The sequence below is a fragment of the Lacerta agilis genome, chromosome 6, assembly GCF_009819535.1.
Source record: "Lacerta agilis isolate rLacAgi1 chromosome 6, rLacAgi1.pri, whole genome shotgun sequence".
In the NCBI taxonomy this organism is placed as follows: Eukaryota; Metazoa; Chordata; class Lepidosauria; order Squamata; family Lacertidae; genus Lacerta; species Lacerta agilis.
The window spans coordinates 73,716,345-73,734,525 of record NC_046317.1 but is presented as its reverse complement, the minus strand read 5'-3'; the positions used below and the strand labels follow the sequence as shown (position 1 = coordinate 73,734,525).

General features: G+C 43.7%; 2 protein-coding genes across 4 annotated transcripts in view; one reads left to right on the top strand and one right to left on the bottom strand.

The window, feature by feature from the left end:
- Window positions 1-663: 663 nt before the first annotated feature.
- Window positions 664-13,133, bottom strand: TOMM34 (translocase of outer mitochondrial membrane 34). 2 transcript variants are annotated; one of them, XM_033153435.1, is made up of 7 exons: window positions 13,073-13,133; window positions 7,650-7,749; window positions 5,337-5,489; window positions 4,488-4,651; window positions 3,566-3,713; window positions 1,800-1,926; window positions 664-824 (listed from the first exon to the last, which is right to left on the bottom strand). In XM_033153435.1, the coding sequence occupies exons 1-7, from the start codon at window positions 13,116-13,118 to the stop codon at window positions 729-731; spliced, it is 834 nt and encodes a 277-aa protein (XP_033009326.1). In that variant the 5' UTR covers window positions 13,119-13,133; the 3' UTR covers window positions 664-728. The 2 variants fall into 2 exon arrangements, with proteins under 2 accessions (XP_033009326.1, XP_033009325.1); XM_033153434.1 differs by lacking the exon at window positions 13,073-13,133 and adding an exon at window positions 11,809-12,037.
- Window positions 10,645-18,181, top strand: part of STK4 (serine/threonine kinase 4) — a 67,636-nt gene continuing 60,099 nt past the window's right edge. The window contains exon 1 of one of the 2 annotated variants that reach the window (XM_033153433.1): window positions 10,645-10,892. In XM_033153433.1, the coding sequence (XP_033009324.1) occupies window positions 10,867-10,892 (26 nt within the window). In that variant the 5' untranslated portion in view covers window positions 10,645-10,866. Of the gene's footprint in view, window positions 10,893-14,348; window positions 14,413-18,181 lie in introns of those variants that run through there. The other variant, XM_033153432.1, reaches the window with a different exon arrangement.

Here is an 18,181-nt window from a genome sequence, read left to right as displayed (position 1 = left end):
GGGAGTGTCATCATAAAGTAATAGGTATGTAAAAAACATAACAGGCTATCAAGCTAAGCATAAACGAAACAGCCTAATCTAAGAAAGAACACAAGTCTGCAAAAGGTACACAAAGCATAAGAGCAGCACAATGTACCAGACTCTTTGGTAAAGGATAAAAGCAGCATTAGATTCCTAAATAACATTTCGAAGACCAGAACGCTCAACTGGAGCCTAGTGCACAAAAGTTAAGGCAAAGCAGAGACTACTTTTGAAACACATCCATCCGTCAGCCACTGTGTCAGTCCAAGCCTTTAGCTTGCAATTGTGCTGCTACCTACATGGATAAGCAGCTACAACCAGAGGCTTGCAATTCTTCGCTCTGCAAAACACATCCACCTACCAAAAAATACCAGTTAAGTGCCACCCTGTCTGCTATAATCTCTTTCTCAGTGAGTTAAGGTAAATTTTGCTAGAATAAGGGACTTGCAGTACAGCTACTACTCTGGAAATTCTATTAGGACATTGTGACTCTCAGATGGTCACATAGAACTTTTGGAAGCCTTTGTAGGAAGAACAAATAACTTTGATAAAGGAACCAGAAAGATACCAACAGGTCTGAAAATGAATTTTGCATCTGGCTCTGCATTCAGGCTGGTCCCTGTGATCATTTTTTTAAAAAACAAAACAAAACAAAACAGGAAACATATCTTCAGAAGAGCATGGTGTTGCCTTTAGCCTCTCTTATTTTAACAGTTTAATTCTTGCAGTAGTTTCTGAGCAGCACTGTTCTTTGGTTCAATTTTCAAGAGGCTGTTGATATCCGCTTTACTAGATCTGTAGTCCTGGAAGAAAAGAAAACATGTACCTATTTGGCAGGTGCTCCCGAGAAACCAGCTCAGGAAAACTTGGAGAAAGCAAAAAGTGGCACCTCTACATTTAATAAAAATCTTTGGAATTTAGTGCATTCAGCAGCACTGCCACTTCTACAGCCCCATCCTCATGGTTTATAACACTACCTGGTATCCTTTGCACCATATGGGAACCAACAACTCCCTGAATTTAGTGTTGACTTTAGTAAACAAATGCTTTTGATTACTCTTTGGGATGCTCTCAATTCCCCCCCTCCCCCTTGATGATCCCAATATCCTGAGGAGCCTGCCTTCAGCTGTTGCCCCAAAGTGGCCACCTTCCAGATGTCAACTCCTTTACAAACCTGGAATGGGGAGACAGAAACTTCTAACCTGCCAGCAAATTTGGCCCACCTGGGGGTCCACTTTCACCCACAAGGTCATTTTCATTGGTAACGTCAGCTGGTGGGAAAAGTTTAATCCTGCATTGGCTGCAAACCCTGTTCTTGACAGTGAACAGGATCACAAAGCCAAGGCAGCAGGATTTAATCCCCATTCATCAAGGGAGGAATTTGCGAAACATTATCTGAAGCAGCTCTGTGCTGCTTCTCTAAGCAAGTGGGAGAAAGGAGTCTGTCCCACCACCCATTTGCTTAAAGGAACATTTGCAAAGGGCTTTAAAACCAATGTGGGTTCCCAAGCAGCCAACATCCAGCTGGCTGTAAAGCACTTGGAAACCAGATGCAATGGATTTTGAGAGGTAGGTGGGGCTGCCCGCCTTTCATGTGATGTCACAATGGCGAGGTGTGTGATTGATAAAGATCTAGCCACTGGAGCCAGAAAGGTTCCCCAGTCCTGCTCTGAAGCAAAGGATGTGGAACTGGGTAGGTGGAGAAAAAGTCAAATCACCGCAAACAAACATTTCCCATATTTTAACTTAGTGACCCAAAATTATAGGAAGTTCCTTACCTTGAGCTCTTTATATGCTTGTGCTCGTCTGTAAAATGCTTTGACATTCTTTGGGTCCATCTTAAGTGCTTCTGAGCAATCCTGAATTGCTTCCTTGTACTGCTTCATATTCAGGTAGCAAAGGGCCCTACAATGTATACAAGGAAATATGACAGTCTTTGGAAACAACTGCTATGGAAATCCTGCATTTGGAATGATCTCATACACCTAAATAAAGGGTGCTGGGAGTAGGTGTTCAAATGCTCAATTTTTATTTTGAGACACATTGGTTTCTCTCACAGAATGATTGCTATTGGCAACTGGTAAGTAGAATGAATGAATATTGCCAACATCATTAAGAGAAATTAACTCAACCATGATTAAGTTGTAACAATGGACATCTTTTTTTAAAAGTAGTGGCGTTTTGCTCATCTGTAATAAACCAATGTGACTGCAGCCATTTGCACCTTGATCAATTAGGATTATCATCTTGCATAGCAACATTTCTAGCTTCTGTCAACAGGTTCCCCCTCCCCCCAAAAAAACTTTCAAGTAGACCTTTAAAGAGGCTGGAGCTAAAAAGATGTGGAAGCTGGTATTTTCAGGAAGCTGAATGCTGCACATAGTAAAACAATTATGTGCTCCTATAGAGTAGTGGTATACAGTCGTACCTCGGGTACGTACCGGAGCACACGCATGCGCAGACGTGTTCGTGCATACGCAAACCACTACTTCTGGGTTTTTCGCGCGCTTGTTCGGGTTGCGTACTTTCCGGGTTAAAAACTGTAACCCAGAACCAATTACGTATGCAACCCGGCGTACCACTGTATACAGAGCATAATTTGCATATACTATGATTACAGAACGTAACTAAACCATTTGGGAGGAAAGGACTTTACCCAGGTACTCTTAACAGCTTTAACAAAAACAGAGCCCACAGGAACATATCAGCCAAAAGAACTAGGCTTCATGAGGATGACCTGTACTTGTGCATCCAGGCTGTTAGTAAACACTGGGTCCTGGAGTGTCCAATACCTTTCCATCTATCTATTGTCTCCCCCCATTGGCCCCTTTGCAAATTCTCTCATGGCCACTACAAGTATGACTCCCAAACTACCGTTGGCTTATTCAAACTTAGCCTCCATGAGCGGCATGAATCAGGTGTTGGCCTTTTTAGCAGCACAGAGAGATTGATAATTCCAGAATTAGTAGTAAGGGAGAGCTCTTACTGTTTCTGTTCTTGGAGGCTCTGACTGGCCCCATCAAAGTAGGTTATGTTGTGAACTCCCCTGAGATCTACGGGTGTAGGGCAGTATGTGAGTATAAGAAGGAAGGAGGACATGCAAGTGTATGTTACACTTGAGTAAAAATGTCACAACCCCAAAGTATCCCTATTGACCATATTTGCATACAACCCTAAACCAAAATCCTGTCTTAATAACCTAAGTTATATGAGAGTGATGAGCACCTGCAGGCAGTCCCTTTTCTGCCACTTTTCCCCTTCCCTTTGCATGAACCCCAGCAGAAGTCAGGATTCAGCACTAAGCTATAGCTCCCTGTTTCTTGCAACCTAGAAACTATTGTTAATGGCTCCAAAACAAGCCAGAATATGAAGCCAACTTTAAATCATGTATTTTTGGCATTTTATGTGCAAATGCAGCCATTATCTTCCACTCACATGAGTTTTAGGACTGGCAGTCAAAATAGTTTCTGATACCCTGATAATGTGCTACAGTGCAATTTGAGGGTGTATACCTGGACCTGTCAGATGGTTACATTAGCATTACCTGTTAGTGTACGTTGCACCTTCCAGCTTATGGAGTTTTAAGCTTTCTGTGTACTTCTCAACAGCTTTTTTATAGTTTCCCTTCTTTACAAACTCATTTCCTTCCAGCTTCAACACATTTGCTCGATCCATTGTGGCAGCAGTAGGCACTGAAATTCATTTCAAGAAAAAACACAGTGTAACCCTGAAAGCGGCTATGACAGAGGGCCATGCCACAAAAGAAAATTCAGTCCTTGGTGTTTCAGAGGGTGGAACTATAACAACTGAAGGTCAAATTATAATGTTAGGATATACTTGTTAAAAGCTCCTTCTGATGACTGCTCATCAAGGACACAAATTTAATAGCTACTTGATGCCAACACAAACAGCTAGCCTTTTGTGTTAGGTAGTAGTTCCAGCAAATCTCAGTGGGTCTGTGGGGGGGGAAAAGTGCTGGAGAAAAAGACTGTGCTGCAGTACCAGCTCTACGGAGCTGACAATGGGAACAGGAAACATACAATAGAAGCATATTCTTACTGAGGTATATACACAAATGAAACTGTACTTTGATCAGGTCTGGGCTGCTTGTGATGCAGCAAGCTAAATGCAGCACAGCAGTGAAGTTATGGAGAGCATCTGATAAGTTTTGAAAAGTCTGGTTTTTATTGCTGAGAAAAGAGAACTAGAAAGGGTAGGTGGGTATGAAGCACATGGCAAGCCATAATGCTTGACTGATGGGCTGTGTTCAGTTTGGTGGTCACAAGTTCTGCAGATGAAGTGGTTAAAGTGGACCTAGCCCCTATTCCCACCTCAGATTCCAGGTGGTTTCTCTAAACTGCCTAGAGTTATCAGAAAGATAACGCCGGTTGGAATTTGGATGAGTTAGTTGAGGCTCTATGTGCTCTATCCCTCATTCTCATCCCTAAAGCAAAAGAACTACTCACCTTGCTTTGTTCCTGCCGTATTGTTTTCATTGCTTCTTGTAGTAGCTTCTTGGCTTCCAGATGGGGGCTCCCACCGTCTCTGAGCAGAAACTGGAACAGATGGGATGGGTGGGAGCTTCTGCCGCCACTGAAGACCATCTTTTTCCAGTAAGGCTTTGGTCATTCTAGAAGAGGACAGTTATTAGTTTAGCCATTGTTTGACACAGTCACCTTCCCATAAACAGATAGCTAGCTAGTATGATTTATACACCTCTAAACCACAGGGATGCAGGTGGTGCTGTGGGTTAAACCACAGAGCCTAGGGCTTGCTGATCAGAAGGTCGGCGGTTAGAATCTCCACAACAGGGTGAGCTCCCGTTGCTCGGTCCCTGCTCCTGCCAACCTAGCAGTTCGAAAGCACGTCAAAGTGCAAGTAGATAAACAGGTACCACTCTGGTAGGAAGGTAAACAGTGTTTCCGTGTGCTGCTCTGGTTTGCCAGAAGAGGCTTAGTCATGCTGGCCACATGACCTGGAAGCTGTACGCCGGCTCCCTCGGCCAATAAAGCAAGATGAGCGCCGCAACCCCAGAGTCGTCCGCAACTGGACCTAATGGTCAGGGGTCCCTTTACCTCTTAAAGCACAGAAGTTCCATTCCTAGATCTGATTTCCCGGAATATAGACAAGATCTATGCTTATTTTAACAAAGGTGGGCTGCATCTTAAAATATATCAAACTGTTCTGGAACAACACAGAACCCACTATCCAGAGGCACATAAACAAACCTAATTTGAAAGGAGAGCAAGAATGATCTAAAATATACATTAGAAATTTTTTTGTACATTCATTTTGAACACAGAGCAGGGGATTACCGATTGACTCCATCATGTGCAGCTTGTACAGTGATATCAACCTGTAACACAGTTTTGTAGTCCACGTAGGCTAAATGGTATCTCTCAAGAGCTTCATAGGCTGCTGCGCGCCTCAACAGGGGCTTGATTCCAAAAGGGACCAGATCCAGGGCCCTAAAATCAGCAGAAAAGGCATCAAAAGATCACTGGATAAATAAAAGTTAAACAGCAGAATTTACAATGTTCAAACTCAGTTGGCGGAAGAGGGTTCACGTGCACAGCACATCTTTATCAAAATTTCAAGTATCTGAAGAGTTTTTTGGGCTCTGCAGATAAAATGTACAGTACTATAGAAGCAGGGATGGGAAACTCTTGGCTCACTGGCTGTTGCTGGACTTCAGCTCTAATCTGTCCCAGGAAACCTGGCCAATGGGAGTTGTAGTGAAGCAACATTTGCAGGCCACAGATTCTCCATCATGTAAGTTATCTGAGCAAGCCACACCACTTCACAACGAAATTTTCCATATGCAAGAATTGTTGGATCAATCCATCAACCTCTGATGGATGGCTTAGAATGATAGGGTCCGGCATCACTTTCACTGTGCGTGTGTGCCTGTACCTATACTCAGCAGATTTACATCTCAACGCAGCTCCTTTCTTAGAAACGTCTTCGGGGTTGAAGGTGCACACAGTAGGCAATAAACACTCAGGGACGCCATAAAGATTCAGTCAAGTGTAGAAGTTTACTTGACAGGCATAAATGCATACTGGTAGCAAATATATACAGACATTCACCATTGCCGTGGTCAAGGCATGCTTAGAGTCCAGCAAGAGTCCAAGACTCACTCTCTGCTTCTCTCACCGCAAGGCACAAGCAAGAGACTCACAACAAGTTACACAGAACCAAAGGACAGTTCCCACAGAAAACTTCCTTGCATAGACAAAACAATCTTAGCCTTCTGCTTCTTCTTAAAACTTCTCTGTTTCTGGAACAAATGATTCTCTCTCACACACAGAGAATATCCAACAAGATTAATGTTATCTTGGACGGACCTCCCTCCTTCTTTATCTATGTCTAGCTATCTATAGCAGCGGCATCACACATGGGGGTTCCATTCCAGAAGTAGCTTGTACAGTAAGTGCAAAATTGTGCCCCACCAAAATTTCATAGCTGCTGTCTGGCAAGCTTGGCGGGTGGGGGAGTCCCATGCAGAGACCTTCCCCATGTCTCTGTGGTCTTGCCTCAATCTTGCACATGTGGTGGCAGCATTGAGAGGGTGCATGTAGTCTTTCTGTGTCTCCACTGCCTTCCCTCACTTCTGCACCTGCACAGGAGCATTGAGATGGTGGTAGCAGCAACCCGGCTCCCTCGGCTGTACTTACCAGAGGGGAAGGTGGAGAGATGAAGGTGGAAGGGAGGCAGACAGAGACATGCAGGCAGAGGCTGCAGCTCCATTCCAGCCTTTTTCTTCTGCCCGAGTCTCTGTCTGCCTTCCTCCTTCATCTCTCCCCCTCCACTTGCACCCATCCCTGGAAGGCTACTGCCATCGCTTGAGGCAATGCCCTTGCCACCGCTTCCTTTCTAGTGGTCACAGCTGTGTGTCATTGAATTTGTGCAAGTTAAATGTGCATGTGATGCTACTACACTGTTTTAAAATATATATTGAAAAGTATCCATATGCTGCTGCTTTGCTTGACAATGGTTTGCAAGGAGCAGATGAAAGTAAATGAAAACACAGCAAGATAAATACCACAAGAAATGAATTATAGGCCAGCTACTGCATCCAAAGATTGCAGAATGTGATTTACCCCCCCCCCCACAGAAGCAACCTTTTGCTGAAAGCAATGGGGTCATTTGTTTAGTTGATTCATTTATCTTAACAATTTATCCAAAAATAAATTTGAAATTCAAAACCTACAACATGGGGAACACAACTAAATTGAAATTAGTAAAAGTATTTAACCAGCTTAAAATACAATGATTTAAAATGCCTGGTTACTGCTGCTTGTTTGGAAGAGTCACATTAACAGTCTTCTGTCCTCCACCTATATTTTGGGCAGTTTAGGAATGAACACTGGAAGATAATCCTACTTCCAGCCAGCAGGGACAACAGAACAAGTCCCCCTCTTCTTTCCAGCAACTTTGTGGGCAAAGTGTGTTGTGCTTCAACCCTGTTTAATATTCCCTACCTGTAGAGAGTGGGCTCTGAATAGGCAGAGTGGGCCCTTTATGTAGCCAGGGTCTGAAAGGCATCAAGCGGTAAGAGGAAGCAATGTATAGGAATATGTCAACTTGACTTCCATTCTCTTTTCCTCAGGACACAAACTACTTACTCAGAACAATCCTTAATGCAGAGACTACAGTTCCCATCTTTCAAATAGCAGGCAGCACGATTGGAAAAAAGAACACTCCTCTCTTCTGCATTTGCATCCCCTAGATATAAAGGGAACATTAAGTCAGATTTTTAAGCATAAGTCCCTCTGGTGCTAAGCAAGGTATAGTGGGATTTGGAGATGCCTCATCTTCTGCAACAGAGATGGGGAACATGTGGTCCTCCAGAACGCATTGGAATAAAACTTGTATCAACTTAGCCAATGGTCACAGGTGATGGAAGTTGTAGTACAACATCCGGAGGACCCCCTCCTCTGCAAAATGCTTCTTGTTACCTTGTGTAAAGCTTCAAGACCAGTAACTATGATGGAGGTGAGGGCAGAGGTCACAATTGGAAAAAAATGTTAATGAATGGGGCGGCTTCTTAGTAACATCACTTAAACCAGTCGCTAAACCATCATTAACCAGCACTTACCATTTTTTATTGCACAATAAAGAGGATATTGATCACAAGAATTCCTGATTGTCTGCCGTGTCCCTTATTTGAACATGATCTTTGTGCTGCCCCTCCCTATCCTCATTTACTACATTTTTAAGCTCACCTTCAAAGAGCTCAAAAAGTATACATATATGGTCTCCCATTCCCTATGCACATGGTCTCATACTCCAATCACATATTTTATCCTCACAGGAGACTTATGAGGCATGCTTGGCTGACAGTGTGTGACTGATGCAATATTTGTTTTGCCAAATCATTTTTATTTGTTTTACAATAATACAATAGTAATTTTCATTACATTTTCTCCTCTCATTTTATACATTTTGGCTTTTTAAGGCCGTGACTTCCTTCAAACCTTCCTTATTATTTTCTATTTTTCATTTCAAATTTCTGTATTTCCACTGCTTAGGCTAACCACTGCTTTAAACTATAACATCCAAAGAATATCACTAAAGTTCCATCTCTACGATTTTTATATTTTAACTTACAAAGGTGACAGATGCAAATTTACCCAATGCTCTTGGTGGGTTTGAACTTGGGGGATGAGTGTAACTCAGTGACAAAGCACATACTTTGGCTCCAGAAGGTCCTGGCATATCAAGGTAGGGCTGGGAAGACTCTTTTCTAAAACCCTGGAGCCAGTCAGCATAAAGAATACTAAGCTGGGTGAACCAATGGCACTGCCAAAGAAAGCAGATGCATTGCCAAAAGAGAGGATAGGCGGTGGCATAAGCTTAATTCACAGCTACAGGTGCAAATTTAGAAAAATAATTACTGTAATTTAAATCCAAATATAATACATCTAACTTATTGTTGAAAAACTGACAGATAACCTGTGTGCCTGTTCAGTCTGCTGTCTAGCTGCTGATGGACAACTTCAGGGCTCCTGCTCCTTAGCACCGATTTTTACTCATTTGTTAAGCAGTATATCAAATAGGTTTACACGAAATGGTATAAAACAGTCATTAGGTAGCCATAAAACACTTTAAAAACAGTAAATATATTATCAGTATATAAACACTTTTAAGAACAAGGCGACATAAATGAAAATAATGTCTTGCCTAAACAAAAAATGTTTAGTGTCATGAACAGTACAACAAAAGCACCTGCCTAATATTCATAGGATTCTTTAAACTGGACTTAGATTGCATAGCCCTTTAAACACAGGACACCATACAGAGGACTGTACTTTTTAAAGTATCGCTATCATTATTCAAGTTTATAAACCACTTCACAGTATCAATGTGGCTTACATAGTGGAACCAGAAGTCTGAAACACAAGCTCTAACAATAAATCAATTCGACAAACTCTAAAACAATAAAACCATCCTAAAAACTCTGAACACAATTAAACTGTTTATCAGATATAAAATTGATCTTTCATAAATGGCTGGGTTACACCCTAGGGAAAGCCTATTAAACAGGAATGTCTTCAGCAGATGATGTCTAAATACCATCATGCTAGGCACCCAGCTGATTTCAACTGGAAACTGACTCCTGAGAGCTGGAGCTGCAGCACTAAAAGTAGGACAGATAGCCATTCTAACCAAGGTACCTTTTACCAAGGTAAAAGGTAGCTCCCTCTAATCTTACACTGCTTACTAGTGTCACACTATGGCCCACAAACCTCTTTCTGGGTGTTCTTGTAGGCATTTCCAATGCAGATTTCTGGATATGGAAGTGGAATAACACAATGTATGCTGTCTATAACTAGAATAAGTATAGAGGCATATGCAACTTTAAAGTTACTTTAAAATACAGGAGAGTAGGGATCCAACTGCTGCCCATATATATATCATGTAGATTTTTTGAAGTGGAAAGCTGCCAAAAAATAAAAAGCACACATGTGCTTTGTATTCTTGATAGACATCACATATATGTCTGTAACTATTATTGGTACCTCAGTAGGAGGGGGAAAGCCTGTCCGATACAGCTCTCAGAGGCCATGTGATGTCCACACTAATGGAGAAAAGACTATAGAAAACAACAACATTCCTATTCCGTTCTGTGTGGCCCCCAACAATCCATAGAGCCCCATTTCCTTCCATTTCTTCAGCAAGTGTATGGCTCTTCAGGGTGTCCCCATTTCAGGACATTTTTGCCCTCCATCTAGAAGTCCTTCCCTTTTTCATGTTCAAGAAAGCCCTGACAGAGACTGTTAAAAACTATATATGCAGTTGGAAGGGGGGGGGGCAGACAAGGCCAAAGCCAGAACTCAGTTAAATCAACTTCTGTCCCTCACCTTAACTCCATTAGGAATGCAAGGGAAAGAAAGGAAACAGAAAGCAAAGTCTATAGCTCAGAGGCTGAGAAAGAGAGAGCCTAGACTGAGAGAAGAAAGGAAACAGAAAGTGTATCTCACGAGCTGTCCAACTGCTGGCTCTGTTTTATGTTAGTAACCAAACTTACTCATTGTGACACAATTACTGCAGCAGACAGCCTGCTGACCTAATAAGTCTAAGGCTGTGGAGGAGCTTCAGAGGCTACCAGTAACATTAAGACCAGGCAATAATGAAGCCTTAAACATCTTCCACTCATCTGCCCACTGTAACCTACAACGTTGGGTGCCTTGTACTCCATGGGCTGCCAATTCCAGGAATATGTAGCGTGACAAAGAATGCTGTTCCATATTAATCCAGAGGACCATAAAGCACCGCTACTCTACCTAAAGAGCTGGTTTAAGAAAAAGAAGCCCAGAGCTCCCAAAGCCAGCTAATGGGATGGAGTTTTTATATTCTGCCATCAGGTATGGTTTGAAAACTACTCCCGGTCTCCAGACGTACATAGTGGTATCCTTACTTTTGCATCAAATGCTTCAGGGTTCTCAATCTGGGACTTGGCAACACAACACAAAATGTTCCTCAGCACGGGATGGTTTTATGGGAAAAATCCAAACCACAATTACTATTTCTGTATATACAAGTCTTCACCTGGGTTAGAGTATACAAAGTTACCTATTGGTCAGGCCACCCCACCATCTAGAACTAGATACTACAATTGAGTAAAAATCTCTCAGGGTTTTATCCTGCCCTAGTAAAATCCCTTTAGCTTTAGACACTGAGAAATAAACCTAAGACTTATCTCTCTCACAAAACCCTACAGAGCTATTTAGGTCCCATCTCTTCTAGTGGCTTCCTCCGAGCCTCCATTTCACCCACTGTAAAATGGGTGCAGTCCTATTTCGCAGGGATGTTTTAAGGGCAAGCCCCATAAAGGCCCTTAATGACTCTGCAAATCAGGAAGTGATTCACACATGAGCAGGAGAAAAGCACAGGGTTGTTGTCATCAGTGCATGGGGGGGGGGGGTGAGAAGGAACATTTTTTGCAAGTTAAAACATTCGCCGATGGAATATGGCTTTGAATCCTAATACTCGGCACATACGATTTTGGATCTAGTCTCCCCATATAATTAATTTGGGGCAGGCGATATTTGAGAGTTAAAAGACAGCACAGAACTAAGGGATGGGTTAGGCTGGCGAGGGTGGTTGGGTGGGAAGACACATAACTTGGCTAAAGACAAACAGAAGGGGGGCCTTTATGGGGTAGGGCAGGAGGGCACTATAGCCCTGTAGATCCCCAGCCCTGTAGATCCCCAGCCCTCTCTGACTGCCTTCCCTGGAAACTGAGGCCTTGCCAGGGCTTTCGCCGCCCGCCGCCAGTACCTGCTGCTTCCAGTAACTCCAGCGCCCGGCCGTAGAGGGCGGCCGCCTGGCTGTATTGCCCGTTGCGGAACTGCTCGTTGCCCGCCTGCCGCAAGTCAGCGATCCGCGACGCAGGAGCCATGAAGCCGGCCGCGGGGTGCGAGGAAGCCGGCGCCGGCTCTCGTAAGGGAAAGCAGCCGGGGCTGCAGCTTCCTCCTCCCTCTGCGCTCGATTAAGCAAGGGGGCGGGCGCCGTCCGCCAGAAGCTCCTCCTTTTCCCCTCCAGGGGCGCCTGTGCGGGGCGAGAAGCGCAGGCTGCTCTCCGTGCCCGAATTTAGGCGAGGGGGCGTGACGCAGCCCCATTTAGCACATGTTCGCTTTCTCGGGAGGAAGAAGCCCCGACTGAGTTCGCTGCGAATTGCTTCTAAGTTTGCGTGTGAGGAAGCCGCGTCGAACTCAGTGGGACTTTCTTGAGAGTAAGCACGCCTCGGAGGCTCCAGCTGCAAGCGCCTTCCTTCCCCCCCCCCCCCGGTAATGGCATAGGACCGGTCTGCTTTCGTTCCCTGCGCCCCCCAGCCTTCCAGGATGAAGATCGGTCAAATGACTTTTCCGTTTGGAAACGGCAAAAGGCTTGATCCAACAAGCCCAGTTGCGCTATGGGGCTGCAATCTTGCGCACGTTCACTAGTTGGGAGCAAGTCACTAAAAGTGTTTTGGGCAGGAGTCCCGTCCGCGTCTGTGAGCAAATCTAAAATCTAAAATCTAAAAAAGCAGGGCGCCTTTTTATTTTCACACGAGATGATGGCTGCTAGTTAATAGAAGTTTATGCCGCGATCAATCTTGTTCGCTGAGTAAAGGCAGCCCTAGTCCTTCGCATGTTTACTGAGGAATCAATCCCTTAGTCAACGGGCCTTCCTAGAAAGTGGCTTTAGGATGGCAGTCGTGCTGTACAATCTTAAAGTTAAGTCCTACTGTGTAGTGATTTGAGAGCAGGACCCAGGAGACTCCAAATCCCTCCAGCTCTTAAGTTCATTTTATTACATTTCTGTACTGCCCTTCACCTGAGGATCACTGGACAGTTTACAATATAAAAACACAAAAATGTGTAACAGTAACAAACAAAAACAAAAGCACACACAAAAAACAGTTTAAAAGGCCATAGGTTGCTCAAATAGCCAAAGGCCTGGGAGAAGAGGAATGTTTTTTGCCTGTCATATGGGCGATGCTGTGCCTGTCCCCATTTCTCACCTATGTTGTTGCAAAAATACAATGGAACCAGATACTGACCTGGTGACTCCTTTGAGTAAATGCAAGGAACAAGTGTAATGATCATAAATATGACCTGCACCCAGGTGAAGATAGGATAAGTGTATTGAGACACAATCCTTTAAAAAAAAGTAGGTTATACAAGCATCTACTCAGAAGTGAGCACAGATTGGATTGCTGTGGAAAAGATGAAGTACAGAATGTCTTTAATATGCAGCACATTTAGAAATTGCAGGGGAAATTATGGAGGTGAAGTCAAATGTGAAATTAATGTGTACAGTATCTGGAAAATATGTACTAATTTGTAAACTTTTGAAACTCAGAATATATATTCTGAGTTTCAAAAGTTTACAAATTAGTACATATTTTCCAGATACTGTACACATTAATTTCACATTTGACTTCACCTCCATAATTTGACTTCATATATATATGAGTAAGTGGAGCTCCAACAGCCTTACCCCCAGGTAAGGGTGCAAAGGATTGTATCCTGTCTTTACAGCATTACAAAACTATTTTAGGCAGCTGCTGAAGATGTACCCTTTAGCACCTGAGCATGCTATTCCCCTGAATGTAATGCTTTAACTGTTTTTAATGGTTGTATATTTAAATTGGCTTTTGACCTCCCCCACCTCAAGGCTAGTGGCAGGTAATGAATCAAATTACAACAACATGATGATGATGGGCCTGAAACGCTGCTAATTTTCTCTCATTTGGGGCAGCCATTTTGCAGCATCAGCTTATTTAGAGAAGCCCCGCTTTGTTCAATGGGGCTTGCTTACTCCTTAGCTAGATTTAACTTCAGAAAGCACCTCAACGTTTTATTTATTGTGGCCTAACCCTTCAGAGGCATAAAGAAAAACGCGTAGTGATTCTTCTGCGACTTCTGAGGAAGCGCGGGATGGGGGAGGGGGGGAGCAGCAGTGCAGCGAGGAGCGACATAGCCACGCCCACCGCTATTTTTTTTTATAACAAACCCACTGGGGGGCAACTGCCGCCAAGACCTGCGAAACCACGTGGCCTGGTGTCGCGCTTCCCCCTTTCTCCCTGCCCCGCCCCCTGCTGGTTTCCGGCTGGTGCTTGCCTGCGGGGAGGGCGGGGTTCTGAGAGTAGGCGGCGGCGGCGGCGGCGGCGGCAGCTGCAAGGCGGAAGTGCCTTTGGCGCTCGGGAGGCGGGGCCGAGGGACTCAGCGCGAGCGGGCAGAGCAGAAGGAGGGCGGCGGCGGAGATGGAGCGGCCGTGAAGAGGGGGGAAAGCGCGCGCACGCCCACCCTCGCCACCCCGGTCAGGCTGCGGCGGCTGCGGCGGCAGCGGCTCCCGTCAGGCGGCCATGGAGACTGTGCAGCTGCGCCACCCGCGCCGGTGAGAAGCCAGAGGGGAAGAGATGCGCGGTGATGGTTAGGGTGGTGAAGGAGCCCCTGCGCTGTCCGAGGGGGTGGGAGGAGGCAGTCTGGGTGCATGTAGGTTACGGGGGCGGGTCGGTGCACTTCTCTTCCTCTTTAGGCCCTTTCCCACACACCCTTCTTCTCCCCCGCTTCCTCCTGGGAAACGCGCTCCTTGTTCGTCTTAAACTGCCCTCCTCGCATCTTCCGTCGGAGTTCGCGCGCACGATCCAGAGTTGGCTAAATGCAACGGGAGTTGTGCAAAAAGCAATGAAACAAATTAGTCGCCCATAGGCAAAAACAAAACCTTTTTGGGGAACTGCCCGTGTCGTAAAGTTCTCTGCTTAAACTGGGATTCCAGAGTGATGTAGGTGGTTGGGACTCACTCCGCTTGCTTTTTTTTTTAAGGATGCCTTTACATTTCTTTTGCAATTGCTCGCCTCCTGTAACAACTGGAAATGTGGCCCCTGAAGAAATGAAGAGTTTGGAAATGAATGTTTTGGTGGTTGCTCTGGTTTGAGGTCTTCAGCTGTTGACTTAAGAGCAGGACTCGCCTTTAACCCCAACCTTCAAAATGCAACCAGTTTATAATTAATTTATTTATGCTGCTATATGGGTGACTGCTCCCCTATTCTTCTGTAACTGTGCTCTGTTTCTTTCTCATAAAGACCAGGCATAAAACAAAGTGGATTATATTAACAGTGTGACAAACCTTAGATCTGGGCAGGTAAACATGTGAAGATGTCATCTTGAGTCAGGTGCTGATATGTCTTTGCCAGGTATTATCTGCTCTGGTAGCAGCTCTCAAAACTGGGGGGGGGGGTTCCCCAGCTGTCTGAGATGCCAGGGATTCATCCTGGGACCTTGTGCATGCATGCAGAGCCTGCAGTCTTTCATGAAGTGGAGCTTTGCATTGATTTTACTGAATTATTTCGTGTTACATCCAACCTACATGAAAATGAGGTGTAAACCAACTCAAACATGCAAACATCTGGCTGCATGTAAGAAGTGTGTGTTCAACAGCCCCAAATAGGAAGTGCTGGTCTCTTTTTGCAAATGCTTATTGCTCATTTATGAGCATGGCAAACAGAAGTGAACAAGGAAGTCTGGTGCATAATGAGAAGTTCTAGATGACAAAACTCTTAAAATCCTCGATTAACCATGAGTAGAATTGAAACAAGGATGAATATGGTTAGAGACTAATACTTCAAGAATAACCTCCTGTCATTTATTAGTTAAAGATGGCTGAACCGTTAACATAATGCTCTCAAAGTGTTGTTAGGCTTTGGTCACAGTACTGACTGAAAATGTAGACCACTATCTTTTATGTTCTATCAGCTGGCAGAAAGCTGTCACCGCAGAAAGCAGAATAGCATGTTGATCTGTGGAAATTAAAGAAAGATGGACAAATATGCTCTCACTTCCTTAGGCTGTTTTGGATTAAACATACCGGTAGTTCTGTGAATTTCATCACAGGGTTCATAAGCAGTACGTTCCGGAATGATGTCTTAATACAATATTTGGTTTTTAAATGTCTTTCTGGGTTGAGGAATTTAAGGAAGTTAGACCAGATCACTCAGAGAAAAAATGACTCGACTCCACCCCGCCCCCCGCCATGGGCCTAGAAAGGCATGAGTGTTGCCTGTCAGTTTTTAAAAGTAAAACTCTTGTTATTTATAACTTAATGTCTTCAATTTTATCTGTTTCTCACAGTTATGCTGTTGCTGGTAGAAATGGATTGTTGTTAAAGAAGTACATTTTACTTCATTTAATTGTGATGTCTCCTAGGGTGGGTCCACATGTGTATTCAATGTGATAATGTCAGTGGCCTTATCATAACTTCCCCCACACTCCCCAGGCTCATGCTTATTCAAACAGTAATGCCTGATAACATGCTTTGTGGTTGCTTTTCGGTTGTATGTGTTGGGCTGTAATTTAGCATTGGAAAACAGTCTCTCTCCCCCCCCCCCCCCACCCTCCTGGACTCAAATGTTGCCTTCATCCCTCTCCAACATAGTCCCAAGGAGATTTGAAACTCCTGTTTCCATTTTTTGTTAACTGCCATTCAGTGTTATGTCTGAACCCTAAACTTTGGTTAATTTTAACTATGGTTCGTGAAAACAAGCTATATTCGTGAACTGTGGTTTGAAGTTTACTTGTTCCAACTAATCATTACAGTGGTACCTCGGTTTACGAACAGTCCTGTTTACGAACTATTCTGGTTTGTGAACTTTACCTTAGTCTGCAAACGGAAGGCGAATGGTAGAAGGGCATCGGCGGCGGGAGGCCTCATTAGGGAAAGCGCCCCTCGGTTTAAGAATGGATTTGGTTTAAGAACGGACTTCAGGAACGGATTAATTTCGTAAACTGAGGTACCACTGTATTACACATGGGTTTAGCCCAGAAGTTTGAGAAGCAGTCCGCAGAATGTAGCTAAAATACGGAACAAGACAAAACAGCAAGCTGTGATTAATCTAAAACAAGAGGGAAAGCCTCTGAAGTTGTCCTCGTAGCTTCACCAGAAAGGGGACCATGCAGATCTGAGGAAAACAATATGGTTTATGGTTGCATCTGGACCAGCTCTATGTTTCTCCTTTGGACACAAGTATGATATAAAGGAGATACTAACATTTTGGCTAAGAGGCCAGTTACAATTTAGGATTTTTGTTTTGTCGTTTTAGCATTGGCTGTAAGTGAACTGTCTCAGGTTAAGAAAACCCCACAGAGCAGCTCACAGAAGTATCTGGTTCATGCAGTCATGCAGCTGCTTTTTTCTTTTTTGGATGGCCCATTTACATGATGAGCAAAAGAGGCTGCTTCCTTTGTTTTGTGGTGTAGAGAGCACCCCCCCCTTTCTTACCTCTCTCCACTCCCCCCCACACATTATACTTCTGCTGATGGTAATATGTATGTTTCCTCTATTCTTGACTCGAACTTTGTTGTGGTGACCAAATTAAAGAAATCCACACTGAAAATTTATTCTTGTACCAATATAGGTTGCTAATAACATAACTGAAATAGTGAGTATCGTTGGTAACTTGCTGCTTCTGGCTTCATTTTTATATGTGCTTTTCCAAGTTCAGATGTTGCTAACGGGTTATAATGATTAAATGGAAGTGCAACAACTTTAAGTAGGCTTCAGCTTTTTAAGCAAGGTTGGTTGTTCTGTGAAGGTGGTGTGTATGAATGGGAGAGAGTGGCTTACTCATGTGCAGTATTTAAAAACTTAAAAGCTGTGTCTGTCTATTAAAGTTGCTAATATGGATGTCCGCTTAAATAGTTGGATTTTGAAGTTAGTATGTCACTTCCCTCTCTCTTCTTACTTATGTCTCCATATTCCACCAGTATTTTAACCAAGTACGGTAAATAACCAACCCTACTTCTAAGATTGTATCTTTACATGAAACTGGCTTCTAAACTACTTATGCAATACTTGGATTAGTACTTGCCTGGAATATTAGTACACAATGTACTAATACATTTTTCATCAGTATTAACTAGCAATCATGACCTAGGCATATTTGTTGACAACTGTTTCAAACAAGAGCAGGTTCTGTGGTCTTAATGCTTATCGCTGAAGCTAGTTCTGGTATTTCACCATTTCCTGGGTGGAAATCTTAGTCATGTTTCTTCATTTTAGAAAGACTGTGTATTTCACATGTGTTTTTCTACAGTATTTATGTATTCAGAACATAATACAGAAAACCATATGTTTTGGGTTTTCAGAAACGTGGACTTCTCAGGACTCG